This window comes from Thamnophis sirtalis, unplaced genomic scaffold, assembly GCF_051295495.1.
Source record: "Thamnophis sirtalis isolate CommonGarterSnake01/CBP01778 unplaced genomic scaffold, rThaSir2_p1.2 scaffold_8, whole genome shotgun sequence".
In the NCBI taxonomy this organism is placed as follows: domain Eukaryota; kingdom Metazoa; phylum Chordata; class Lepidosauria; order Squamata; family Natricidae; genus Thamnophis; species Thamnophis sirtalis.
Genome location: NW_028261388.1, coordinates 2282113 through 2296153, shown reverse-complemented (window position 1 = coordinate 2296153; position 14041 = coordinate 2282113). Strand labels below are relative to the sequence as shown.

At 47.4% G+C, this 14041-nt stretch overlaps 1 protein-coding gene across 1 annotated transcript in view; it reads left to right on the top strand.

The window, feature by feature from the left end:
• The first annotated feature begins 2449 nt into the window (after positions 1–2449).
• Positions 2450–14041, top strand: part of PLEKHB1 (pleckstrin homology domain containing B1) — a 39349-nt gene continuing 27757 nt past the window's right edge. The window contains exons 1-2 of the mRNA XM_087720964.1: positions 2450–2596; positions 7826–7896. Of these exons, the coding sequence (XP_087577090.1) occupies positions 7860–7896 (37 nt within the window). The 5' untranslated portion in view covers positions 2450–2596; positions 7826–7859. The remainder of the gene's footprint in view (positions 2597–7825; positions 7897–14041) is intronic.

The following is a 14041-nucleotide window of genomic DNA, read 5'->3' as shown; positions in this document are numbered from 1 at the left end:
TACCTGTCCTAACCGAAAGCCCTATCAATTGTGGAGACAACTGGAAAACCCTCCCCTTGCCATAGAGTCTTCTCCTGGCGCACTGTGCGTCTCTCCCCCGCCCCCCCCACCGGAAGTTCCTCTCCAAATTGTGGCGCCGACTGGTGACAGAGCTGCAACAGAGGGAGGAAAGAACCACATGCGGCTCCAGAGCCGCAGTTTGCTGATCCCTGCCCTAAACTACAGCTTAGGTCGATAGAATATCTCCTTTTTTTCTTGATTTGCAGCTAGCTGATAACCTGGCGTTGCCCAGGAATTTATTCGTCCCAATCGCTCAGGAATGGTGATGTTAAGCGGCAACGTCAGGGTGGAATGAGGGTGTCTTCCCCGCTTCCATGAACGTCGCTGCAATTCCAGAAGAGGCGATGGCAAGGGCAGCTTCTCCCTGCGCCCTGATTTTGGCAGCAATTAAATTAGTTAAAAGTGTTTCCTTTGTGCCCCCTAGAAGCGTAATTTCCGATGTTGGGTTTTCCGGCTTACCAGAGGGAGCCCCCTTGTGGAGTACTGAGGTAACGGAATGTGAGGAAACTGGCAGTTGGAACAGAGTCCTTTTCAGGTGGGGAGGGGGAGTAGAACTCCTTAGCATCAGAGTGTGTTAATTAGTGTATAAGAAATACTAATGAACTGATGGTCATTTTGAAAAATCCTTTCTTAGCAAGCACCTAAAAGCCAAGAGGAACGTGCGTGCCAATTTCAAGTGTGTAGGCTTTACGGTTCTAGAGATTTCATCATGAGTGAGTGGTATTTGGCTTTTAAATAAATAGATTAAGATAAAATAATACAGCCCCAGAAAGAGTTCACAATCCCGGGCTAGATGAATTAAAACCGGATAGGATAATTTGTGGAAAACCCTCCCATGACTTAGTATGCAGTGTAAGCCAGCCCATGATAGAAAACCACCATGTGGGGTTGGTTACACCACAACACGTTCGGTGAAGCTAAACACATGTCTGGTTAACCCTTAGGATATCGCAGTGTTTCTCAACCTTGGCAAATTTAAGACGTGCGTGGGCTTTTCGCTTCTCATTGAAGAAGCTTCCTCAGTTCTGACTTCTTCGATGAGATGCGAGGTGTTTTTCAAGGGGGGAGGGAGGGAACCCAAGAAGGTCCAGGTGCGTATTGGAAACAATTGGAATAACCATGACCCGGATGGTTTGAGAATCTCCATAGATAGGCATTGGGGCTCCTTCTCAAGCAGGGAGTCGGACTAGAAGATCTCCAAGATCCCTTTTAATTGTCCCAAAGGTGCTTTCCCCCCCCCCCAAGACATTTCGCTCCTCATCCAAGATGCTTCTTCAGCTCTGACTGGATGGTGGGGAAGGGAAGGATTGATACTCCTTGCAGACAGCTGGTCATTTGCATCCTTTTAGGGGGTCGTTGAGGCCACTTGGAGGTTTCTCTGTGTTCTCAGGGCTGTGAAAGTTGGACCATAAGGAAGGCTGAGGGCCAAAGAATGGAGGCCTTTGAACTCTGGTGCTGGAGGAGAAGACTCCTGCACTGAGTCCCTTGGACTGCAAGGCCATCCAACCGGTCAGTCCTAGAGGAGATCAACCCTGACTGCTCTTTAGAAGGCCGGATCCTGAAGAGGAAACTCAAAGACTTTGGCCACCTAAGGAGAAGGAAGAAGGACTCCCTGGAGAAGAGTCTCATGCTGGGAACGACGGAGGGCAGAAGAAGAAGAAGGGGACGACAGAGAAGGAGGTGGCTGGATGGAGTCACCGAAGCAGTCGGCGTGAGCTTCAATGGACTCCAGAGGATGGGAGAGGACAGGAAGGCCTGGAGGAACGTGGTCTATGGGGTCACAATGGGTCGGACTAACAACAAGGGTTGGGTTAGGGTTAAAGAAACTTTTTGGATGAGAAGCAAAACATCTTCCAAGAAAAAAACAGAAACTCCAATTGATTCTTGGGAAGAAAAGAAAAACACCTTTGGTGTCTATTCCTTTTCCTATTGCATTCTATTCTCCATTCTATTCCACTCCACTCTATATCTATTCTATTCTATTCTATTCTATTCTATTCTATTCTAATCTAATCTAATCTAATAGGATCTGGAGGACAGAGAATCTCCATAGATTTTTAACCCTCTTATTCTGAGATTGCTTGCAGTAAGTACAGGATAAGCGCAACCAGAGCATCGAAGCCCGCTGCCCCCTTACGAGACTCAGCCTCCCCTTCAGGCTGGGGGCGATGGGCCAGCATGTGCCAAGAGCGCACGGTGCCGCTGGGCATCGCCGGCTCTTCCATCCTGGCGAGGGCGCGCTCCGTCCAGCCCAGCCCAGCCCAGGGTCCGCTCGCGGGCGCCTCCTCCGGCCCGTGGTGGAGCCCAGCCCCGCCGCTTCTGCCCTGCCCTGCCCTGCCCAGCCCATCGCTCCCGGCAGGCCGCGTCAAACGCCAGCTGGAGGGCGCGGAGGGGAAGGGAGGGGAGGCAGCTCCGCCGGCGCTTGCAGCTCCATCGCGGGCCTGCCGGGGAAGGAGGCGGCGGGGGCAGCCGAGGAAGAGGAGGAGGAGGGGGAGGAAGCCCTCGCCCAGCCCGCCGTGGGGGCTCCCGAGTCCAGGTAAGCTCCGGAGGCTCCACCGCGGCCGCCCCCTCCCCGCCTGCTCTTCTCCATCCGTGCGCCTTTACGCAGCTATTCTGCCCGGTCGCAGCCGCGGTGCCAACCCGGCTTCAGAGGCGGGCAAGCGGGTGGTTGTCTGAATGGGGATGGTGGAGGGAAGAGATGAGCCAGTGACGGGACCCGAAGCAGCCCCTGCCGAGCCCAGAAAGAGCGGGGAAGGGTCTCTCCTCGCCGGCTTTGGAGAGGCGTGGGGGGCCCTTCCAGGCACCTGTCTCTCTACTTGCCTTCCTTCCTTTGATGGTAACCCCTGGGCACTGGGTGTGTGTGCATGATTACCCACATAGCAATAGCAATAGCAGTTAGACTTATCTACCGCTTCATAGGGCTTTCAGCCCTCTCTAAGCGGTTTACAGAGTCAGCATATTGTCCCCAACAATCCGATAGATAGATAGATAGATAGATGATAGATAGATAGATAGATAGATAGATAGATAGATAGATAGATAGATAGATGATAGATAGATAGATAGATAGATAGATAGATAGATAGATAGATAGATAGATGATAGATAGATGATAGATAGATGGATAGATAGATAGATAGATAGATAGATAGATAGATAGATAGACAGATAGACAGACAGACAGATAGAGATATAGAGATAGATAGATAGATAGATAGATAGATAGATAGATAGATAGATAGATAGATAGAGCAGTTAGACTTATATACCACTTCATAGGGCTTTCAGCCCTCTCTAAGCGGTTTACAGAGTCAGCATATTGTCCCCAACAATCCGATAGATAGATAGATAGATAGATGATTGATAGATAGATAGATAGATAGATAGATAGATAGATGATAGATAGATAGATGATAGATAGATAGATAGATAGATAGATAGATAGATAGATAGATAGATGATAGATAGATAGATAGATAGATAGATAGATGATAGATAGATGATAGATAGATGGATAGATAGATAGATAGATAGATAGATAGATAGATAGATAGATAGATAGATAGATAGATAGATAGACAGATAGACAGACAGACAGAGATATAGAGATAGATAGATAGATAGATAGATAGATAGATAGATAGATAGATAGATAGAGCAGTTAGACTTATATACCACTTCATAGGGCTTTCAGCCCTCTCTAAGCGGTTTACAGTCAGCATATCACCCCCAACAATCCGATAGATAGATAGATAGATAGATAGATAGATAGATAGATGATAGATAGATGATAGATAGATGGATAGATAGATAGATAGACAGATAGAGATATAGAGATAGATAGATGATAGATAGATAGATAGATAGATAGATAGATAGATAGATAGATAGATAGATAGATAGATAGATAGATAGAGCAGTTAGACTTATATACCGCTTCATAGGGCTTCCAGCCCTCTCTAAGCGGTTTACAGAGTCAGCATATCGCCCCCACAGTCTGGGTCCTCATTTCACCCACCTCGGAAGGATGGAAGGCTGAGTCAACCTTGAGCCGGTGAGATTAGAACCGCTGAACTGCAGATAACAGTCAGCTGAAGTGGCCTGCAGTACTGCACCCTAACCACTGCGCCACCTCGGCTCATAGCTGTTGTGCCCCTTCGTGCACCCATCATGTACCCCTTGTGCCCCTAATAGTTGCCCTGCACCCCTTGTGCCCCAAATCCTCTGATCTATAGTCTTACCTGCAGGATTAGTAATGCTCGTCATGGGCCCCTAATATTTATTCTTTGCCCCTTGTGCCCCTGGTGCTTGTCCTGCATCTCTTGGGCACCTAACCTTTGTCACCAGCTCTGAATATATTTTTTTCCTTGTAGCCACGTGTCTCGCTGTTTGTCTTCTCCTTCTCCTTGTCTCTCCCCAGATCCGGATGAATCAGGAAGTCCCGCCTTCAGGGTCTCGTAGTAAAATTTTCGGGCTTCACAGACGGAGTTAATGCGGTGTTTTTGGTTGCCAAATGTAACTGTAATACCAGCTGGGACTTCCCATTTGTATGAAATCTGAGAGTTTCTGAGCTCTTCGGTTAAGAAAGCGTACTGTCTTCTTGTTCTTAATATTTGAAATGGTATCTCTTTAAAAACAATCAAGTCATCCCCATCAATTCTCAACCTCTTTCCGTAGAGCCTCTGTATTATCTCATTTCTAGATTCCCTTGTAGTAAAGTATATTATTATGTCCCTCGGAAGCTGTCGCTGTTTTGCTACCCAGGAATTCTGGCGGTAAATTCTTTGAATCTGCCAATCAAAGTTAAGTCCCGGACTTCCCACCGAGCGACTGAAAGCTTCAAAGAATGTCTGTTTCAAATTCTCCTGTTGGTTTTCACGCAGCCCTCTAACCCGTATAGCAAAGGCAGACTTGTTATAATTTATCATGACAAGTTCTTTTTGGGCAGATGCAATTTCCTGTTCTAACGTTTGAATTTTTGATATCAGATTAAGGTTAGTTTCTTCCAAAAGTTCCAATTTGTCCTCCGTTTCAGCAATATAATCTGTCATGACTGTCATTACTCCGATCATATCCTGCTTTGCCTGAGCAATTTTAGCATCAAATTGATCACATAAATCCGATATCAGTTGATTAATCTCCTGTCTGAAATCATTAAGCGTTTTGAGAAGGAATTCTTGTGTTAGCAAATCTCCCGTGGAGGGTGTAGGAGACAAGGGTAGCGATTTCATAGCAGTTTTTGGAGATATGTTATTAAGGAAGCGCTTCTGTTTAGGTTTGGGAGCCATTCCAGAATAAAAATAAAAGACAAGCAATCAAGCGAGCCAAAAGTCAAAGTCTGTGCTCCCCTCAGTTAATCTTTTAGCAATTAGTACGGAGAAGCCTTCAGGAGGGTAGGGTCAGCTAGCTGCGTCAGATCAAACACAAAAGCTACGAGATCGCCATCTTGTGACGCAGCTAAAAAAGAAAGGGAGCCTTTTGCGAAATTGAAGCTGGTATTTTAAATAGTGATAGAAGAAATTCCTCGGGAATGGTCCCCGCCCGGATTGGCTTTTAAATAGCTTAGCTTTGTCCTGGGGGGGGAGGCAATCTGCCTAGGCTGCAAAAAAGGCAGCGCGGAAAACTGGCCGGAGTAAAGGCTCAGCTAATGTTGAACCTCTTCTTCATTCACAGCAAAAAGAAAAGCTATGAATTACAAAGAGATCCTAACGACTGACCTTCTCCCTGCCCCTTTCTGCCAGAAAGGGGAGATATCTATAGATCTTATAAGATATACGAACCAGAGTCCTGGCAGGAGCTTGGTTGAGCTCCCGACGGCGGCAGCTCCTCCCCTCGAAGCCCCACACTGCTCTAATACTTGTCCTGCATCTCTTGCGCCCCCCCCCCAAAGCGGACTCCCCTCTCCTGCAGTTTCACCCCTGGCCTTGACGTTAGGCTGAAGTACAGCTTCTCTGCCCGTTCTCTGGACCTGACGTGATTTCGCCCCTTTAAGGCAGCCCATTTTCTGTTTGCCCATGACTCCACTTGTCTTCAAGTCAACTGAAAGGCTGGGGATTCCCCCCTCCCCAAAAAAAACAACTCCAAAGCTGGTTCTCAGAGGTTGTTCCCTTCCACTAGGGGTCTGGATGCAAATCAGGCTCACCTCGGGTCTTGTAGAAACCTGGGGAAGAGGCAGAATTACAGAATTGGAAGGGACCTTGGAGATCTTCCAGTCCAACCCCCTGCTTAGGCGGAAACCCTATATACCATTTCAGACAAATGGCTATCCAACGTCTTCTTAAAGACTTCCAGTGTTTTGGGCATTCACAACTTCTGGAGGCAACTTCTGTTCCACTGGTTAATTGTTCTCACTGTCTGGAAATTTCTCTTTTAAGTTCTAAGTTGCTTCTCTCCTTGATTAGTTTCCACCCATTGCTTCTTGTTCTGCCCTCAGGTGCCTTGGAGAATAGCTTGACTCCCTCTTCTTTGTGGCAACCCCTGAGATACTGGAAGGAAGGAAGGTGGGAAGGAAGGAAGGTGGGAAGGAAGGAAGGTGGGAAGGAAGGAAGCAGAGAAAAAATGGAGGGAGGGAGGAAGCAAGGAGAGAAGGAAGGAAGGAGAGGAGGGAAGGGAGGAGAGGAGGGAAGGGAGGAGAGGACGGAAGGGAGGAGAGAAGGAAGGATCTCTCCTTCATTAGTTTCCACCCATTGCTTCTTGTTCCACCCTCAGGTGCCTTGGAGAATAGTTTGACTCCCTCTTCTTTGTGGCAACCCCTGAGGTTTTGGAAGACTGCTATCATGTCTCCCCTAGTCCTCCTTTTCATTAAACTAGACCTACCCAGTTCCTGCAACCGTTCTTCGTATGTTTGAGCCTCCAGTCCCCTAATCCTCTTTGTTGCTCTTCTCTGCACTCTTTCCAGAGTCTCCACATATTTTTTTGATATTGCATAGTGGATGCAACAATCCAAGCATGGCCTTACTAAGGCCTTATCAAGCGGTGGGTTCGGTCTGCCCTGTTGGCGTGTTGCAGAAATCTTAGGTCTCTTTTGTGTGGCGCTCCTGGCAGAGTAGCAGAAGGAGATGTTTTCAAACAGTCTTCGTTCATCTGGCGGGGTTGAATTGGGAACAGGTGGGTGGTGATACTCCCCTTCGGCTTCTCTTCCCGAATCTGTGTTTACACAGTCCAGGCGGGGGGGCATTACGGGAACAGCCTCTGGAAACCCAGAAGAAGGTTGCAAAAAAAAAAAGGCATTAAAAACCCAGCCTGTGGGGGGGAAAGGAGAATTTTCAGGAATCTCCTGGATCTTCCTGATGCCAAAAAACACACACACACCCCAAACCCCCAAACCCAGAGGGCTTCGGATCAAGACAGATTCAAGCGCTAATCTCTAAATCCCACTGGGGGATACGAATTATCTCTGGCTTGCGCCGCGTTGTAATATTTTACATAACGGGGATAATTCAGGGAGAACATTAAAAAGAGAGAGAGAAAGGAAGAGAGAGAGAGTGGAGGGAGAGGAAGAGAGAGAGAGAGAGAGAGAGAGAGAGAGAGAGATCAGTTTGGCACAGTCTTGGGTCTATATTTAGGAGCCCTGTGACCGCGATTTTTCTCACGGAAGCTGGCATAGGACTACAGCATTGTTACCTCTGTAGCTAAAAAGAAATTATTTTGAGGATTGCTTCCAAGTCCAGGAGATGCTACGGAGCGCAGCTTGATGGTTTAATATTCCTAACATCTGGAGGTTTTTAATTTTTTTAATTTTTTTTGTTTCTTATATCCGATCCAGATATTTTGGTGGAGGGGAAAAAGACTTGGCGAAGATGGCTCTGTTGAAATGCGGCTGGCTCTGGAGGCAGAGTAAGTCCACTGGGGAATTTCCTCGCACTTGGAATTTCGTTTGGGAGGTCGCCGACGAGGGTGGATTTTCCGTTCGGGTGGCGATGGGTCCTTTGGGAGGCCGGGAGCGTCCGTGGCTGATCTCGGAAGCTAAGCAGAGAACAGGTTGGGTTTATATTTGATTCAAAAGTTTTATTTCTTTTAAAACAAACATTTCATCATTCCTCAATCAGTAAGACGTCGAAGTACAATTTTTTGTGTGTCAAAATAGTTCTAGTTTACCACCAAATTCTTGTTTAACCTAATGTATAAGGTTGGGTTTATATTTGGATGGGCGGATCGGTGGAAACTCCAGAAGGATGGGAAATAAAGGGGGAGAAAATAGCAACACCAAGCCAGCATTTTTCTGTCCACCAAGGATGCCCCACTCCCCACGCAATGGACCTCTAGACCAGTGTTTCTCAACCTTGGCCACTTGAAGATGTCCGGACTTCAACTCCCAGAATACCCCAGCCAGCATTCGCTGGCTGGGGTATTCTGGGAGTTGAAGTCCGGACAACTTCAAATTGCCAAGGTTGAAAAACACTGCTCTAGATACCCACCATCCATCGAGTCTTCGATCGATCAGGCTGCTCTTAAAAATAATTGTTGACAATAGAAGCTGAAGGAGGTGCTGCCATCTTGAATTCTACAATACGCACGACAGCAAAACACATAAGCCTTCCGCTTACGATGAGAACCGAGGCCAAAATTTCCGTTGCTAAGCAAGGCAGTTGTTAAGTGAGTGTTTTTTTTTGCCCCCATTTGACAATTTCCTTGCCACTTGCAGTTATTCAGCACGCTGGTTTCGGAAGATGAGAACTTGGTAAATGGCAGAGACGAAGGAAAAATAGCTCGGGATGGGTGGGTGGGGGGGAAAGGAAGGACTGCTGAGAAAGGTGATGGGGCCGTTGGAAACCCCCCCCCCCAAATACTTGAGACTTAAGATTCGGTCTTCAAAAGAAAGAAAAAAGGAAGTCCATTTGCCTCCTGAAAAAAGCACCTTTGGGACAACCTGGATGATGGAGAATCTCTACAGACTTGGAGCTACACAATTTGGGGGGAAGGCCCTTGGAACGGGGTGGGAGAAGGAATGGATTTCCAGAGAGAGAGAAATGGTAGACTACAGGAACCATTTGCACCACTCCGGGGACCCTGAGGACACAGATGAAACCTCCAAGTGGCCTCAAGGACCCTCTCAAAGGAGGCAAAGGACCAGCTGTGTCTGCAAGGAGTTTCAATCCTTCCATCCTCCACCATTCAGCCAGAACTGAAGATGCTTCTTGGAGGAGAGGCAAAACATCTTCAAAAGAAAAACAGCAAGAAAATCCAGTTGCCTCCTGAAAAAAAAAGCATGTTTGGGACATTTTGCCTATGCTTTAAAGGGAGCCTGTTTCGAAGGGGTGTGTGTGTGTGTGTGTGTGTGTGAGAGAGAGAGAGAGAGAGAGAGAGAGGGAGGGAGGGAGGGAGGGAGGGAGGGAGGGGGAGGGAGGGAGGGAGGGAGGGAGGGGGAGGGAGGGAGAGAGAGAGAGAGAGAGAGAGAGAGAGAGAGAGAGAGGGAGAGAGAGAGAGAGAGAGAGATCCACAGCCCTTTCATATGTCAAGGAAAGAATGTAAATCTGGAAGCCTGATTGATTAGATGACAGTGAAGGATTGCGATGTCCGAAAGTGATAAGGGAATCTCTTTAAGGAGCAGCCCCTGTTTTTTTAAGATCAAGCGCAGGTGGTCCTTGACTTACAACCATTCTTTTAGTGACGGTTTGAAGTTACGAAGGCATTCACAAGTAAACCTGCAACCCTTTTCCACATTTTTTACGACCACCGCAGCGTCCCCATGGCCGTGTGATCCAGAATTCGGCAACAGGAAAAGGAATTTGTGATCTGGCAAGGAAATTTAATGGGGAAAGCCGGATTCGCTTAACGGCCACGTGATTCACTTAACAACCGCAGTGATCGGTTGTTGTGGTCGTAAGTCGAAGACTTATTCAGTGGGGCACCCTGTCTTCCCCTCTCGCTTTCTCTTTCTCTCCCTTCCATCCTTCTCTCCTTTCCTTTTCCTTTTTCCTTCCCTCCCTTCTTTCTTCCTTCCCCCTCTCCTCCCCCTTCCTTCTTCCCTTATCTTTCTCCTACTCCTCCTCTTCCTCCCCTTTCTCCTTCTCTTTCTTTCCCTTCCATCCTCTTCTCCTTTCCTTCTTTTCTCCCTCCCTCTCTTCTCTACTTCCTTCCTTCCTCCTCTTCCTCCCCTCTCTCCTTCTCTTTCTCTCCCTTCCATCCTCCTCTCCTTACCTCTTTCTTCTTTCCCCGTCTTCCTTTCATTTCTCCTTCTCTCTCCCTTTCTTTTTCAATTGTTGTTGGTGTATATTTCAAAAACTCAGTTTCTGTTTCCTTGGGATGGTATTTCCGTCAACCCAAATATAATTAGCATCATTTCTTACTCTCTTACCTCCACTGTTCTACCCTAGTCATTTCTAAAATGGTGCATTCACCCAGCACTTAATTAAGGTCATTCTTGACTTACAACGGTTCATTTAGCGACCATTTAAAGGCGAGGTTTCGGGGATCTCTGGGACCCCGGAAGTCGTGCAATTTCGTGCATTTCCCCCAAATCTGGATTCTTCCAGCATACATTGCAATTCCGTTGCAAAATTTTTTCCAGCTCCTGCAGTCCCTCCTTGCGCCAGATCAGGGCAGCCCTCGTGAAGGTTGGGTGGGTCAAAATTGGGGTTTTAAATGGGGACCTGGAAGGGGTCCAAACTCCTAGGAGAGGAGAGTTGACGGGAAATCGATGCAAAGGCTCCAGTTGCGGTGTGTCGGATGACAATCTGGCTGGTGGGGGTGTGTGTGTGTGCAACATCTGCAGTTTCTCGCCAAGAAACTTCCCACCTCTGCTGCCGACCTTTTCTCTCAAGGCCCCCGATGAAAAAATGCAAGGAAAGGAAGAAGGCGAAGTTCCCGGGGAAAGAGGAGAAGAAGAGGACAGCAGAACTTTAGAGAGGGAAAAAAGAAACCGTCATAAGGACATGCCAGTTGCCGAGCCTTCGGATTTGGATCACGTAACCCCAGGGATGCGGGTGTTAAGTGTGGGAAATAGCAATAGCAATAGCAGTAGACTTATATACCGCTTCATAGGGCTTTCAGCCCTCTCTAAGCGGTTTACAGAGAGTCAGCATATTGACCCCAACAATCCGGGTCCTCATTTCACCCACCTCGGAAGGATGGAAGGCTGAGTCAACCCTGAGCCGGTGGGATTTGAACCGCTGAACTGCTGATCTAGCAGTAGCCTGCAGTGCTGCATTTAACCACTGCGCCACCTCGGCTTATGCTTATGTTCATAAGTATTCAAACGGTCACTAATGCTCGTAACAGGAAGTCCTCAACTTACAACGGTTCATTGAGCAACCGTTCGAAGTTACAGCGGCACTGAAAAAAGTGACAAAGGGCCATTCCCCCACACTTACGACCGCTGCAGCATCCCCGCAGTCACGTGATCAAAAATTCAGACCCTTCGGAAGTGACTCGCATTTATGACGGTCGCGGCGTCCCAGGGTCAGGTGATTCCTCCGTTTTGCGACCTTCCGACAAGCAAAGTCAGTAGGGAAGCCAGATTCATTTAACGACCGTGTCGCTAACTTCACAATTGCAGGGGTTCCCGTAACAAAAGGGGCGAGAAGATGGTGAAATGCGGCAAAACTCACTGAAGAACTATTTGGCTTGGCCGCAGAAAATGTTGGGCTCAATTCTGGTTGTAAGTCAAGGACTACCTCAGCAGTGGGTTGCATAGTTCATGACCACTGGTTCCCCCCCGCCCAGGGGTGCCTTCCGCTCATGTGCCCGGCCTCAAAAACATGCCTAAATAGGATGGCATACAGCCAGGCAATTTCCACTAGTGGTTTGGTTGAACCAGTCCGATTCGGCCGAATCCCACCTCTATTTCTAGTTATAACCTTTGCGAAGAATATCAGGAGCCATTTTTCTTTTTCTTCTTCTTCTTCTCCTCCTCCTCCTCCTCCTCCTCCTCCTCCTCCTCCTCCTCCTCCTCCTCCTTCTTCCTTCTTCCTCTTCTTCTAACTTCTTCCTTCTTCTTCTTCTTCTTCCTCCTCCTCCTCTTCCTCCTCCTCCTTCTTCTTCTTCTTCCTCCTCCTCCCTCCTCTCTCCTCCTTCCCTCCTCCTTCTTCTCCTCCTCCTCCTCTTCCTTCTTCTTCTTCTTCTTCTTCCTTCTTCTTCTTCCTTCTTCTTCTTCTTCTTCTTCTCCTTCCTCTTCTTCTTCCTTCTTCTTCTTCCTCCTCCTCCTCCTTCTTCTTCTTCCTCCTCCTCTTCCTCCTCCTCCTCCTTCTTCTTCTTCCTCCTCCTCCTCTTCCTTCTTCTTCTTCTTCTTCTTCCTTCTTCTTCTTCTTCTTCCTTCTTCTTCTTCCTTCTTCTTCTTCTTCTTCCTTCTTCTTCTTCTTCTTCTTCCTCCTCCTCCTCCTCTTCCTCCTCCTCCTCCTCCCTCTTCCTCCTCCTCCTCCTCCTCCTCCTCCTTCTTCTTCTTCCTCCTCCTCCTCTTCCTTCTTCTTCCTTATTCTTCCTTCTTCTTCATCTTCTTCCTCCTCCTCCTCTTCCTCCTTCTTCTTCTTCTTCCTCCTCCTCCTCCTCCTCCTCCTTCTTCTTCTTCTTTTTCTTCCTTCTTCTTCTCCCCCCCCCATTTTTCTCCCCTTTTGCTTTTCCTTTCTTTTTCCTTTCTTAGTTTACTTACACGAGTTGGTTTTTACCTTTTTCTTTCAAAGGTTTAATAAAAATTATAGAAAAATAATTAAAATTTCCTGCTCCACCTTCATGGGTGGCCTGACTCTTCTTCAATTTCAGGTCTTGAACCAGAGGCCTGGGACTTTCAGGGTGCTTCCACAGTGCACCTAGTCCTCGACTTACGACGCTCTGTTTAATAACCATTCAAAGGAACTGTTTTTCACCCATTGCAGAATCCCCGTGGTCGTATGATCCAAATTCAGGTGCTTGGCAACGGACTCATCTTTATGACGATCGCAATGTCCCCTGTTTGCGACCGTCTGGAAAACAAAATCGATGGGGAAACCAGATTCACTTAACAACACAGTTATAAGTGTGGGATTCAGCTGGTTCGCACCACTTCGGGAGAACCGGTTGCTAAATTTCTGAGCAGTTTGGCGAACTGGTTGTTGGGAAAAATCATTAGGGCAGAGAACCGGTTGTTAAATTATTTGAATCCCACCATTGGTTATAAGTCAGTGGTGAAATGCAATTTTTTAAAACTACCGGTTCTGTGGGCGTGGCTTGGTGGGCGTGGCTTGGTGGGCGTGACAGGGGAAGGATACTGCAAAATCCTTCTTCCCTCCTCACTCTGGGGCCAGCCAGAGGCGGCATTTGCCGGTTCTCCAAACTACTCAAAATTTCCGCTACCGATTCTCCAGAACCGGTCAGAACCTGCTGGATTTCACCCCTCTTACAAGTGTGAAATACACCAATGAGAGGAAGAGTGGGAAGCAGAGAAGAAAGATAGGAAGAGAGGGATAGGAGAGAGGGTAAGGGGGAAAGATGAGGAGGATAAGGAGGAGTGGAATGAAGAGAGAGGAGAAGGAGAAAGAAAGGGGAAGTAGAGTAGGAAAGGATGATGGAGGGAAGAAAGGAGGTAGGAGAGAGGCAGAAGAAAGAGGTGTAGGGAGAGCAGAAGAGCCAATAATGGGTTTTTATCTTTCTGGGCGTTGATGACAAGAGGAACTGATGTAATTACTACTTAATACAATAGGATATTGGCTATGTAATAGTATACATGTGATTGTATGTTATGAAAGTGGAAAATAAAAACTTTCTATGGATATGGAAGCATAAATACCATCAACATAGATTGGAGTTTGCTCAGAAGCGGAAATACACCAATGAGAGGAAGAATGGGAAACAGAGGAGAGAAGAAAGATAGGAAGAGAGGGATAGGAGAGAGGGTAAGGGGAGAAGATGAGGAGGATAAGGAGGAGTGGAATGAAGAGAGAGGAGAAGGAGAAAGGAAGGGGAAGTAGAGTAGAAAAGGATGATGGAGGGAAGAAAGGAGGTAGGAGAGAGGCAGAAGAAAGAGGTGTATGGAGAGCAGAAGAGCTAATAATGGGTTTTTATCTTTCTG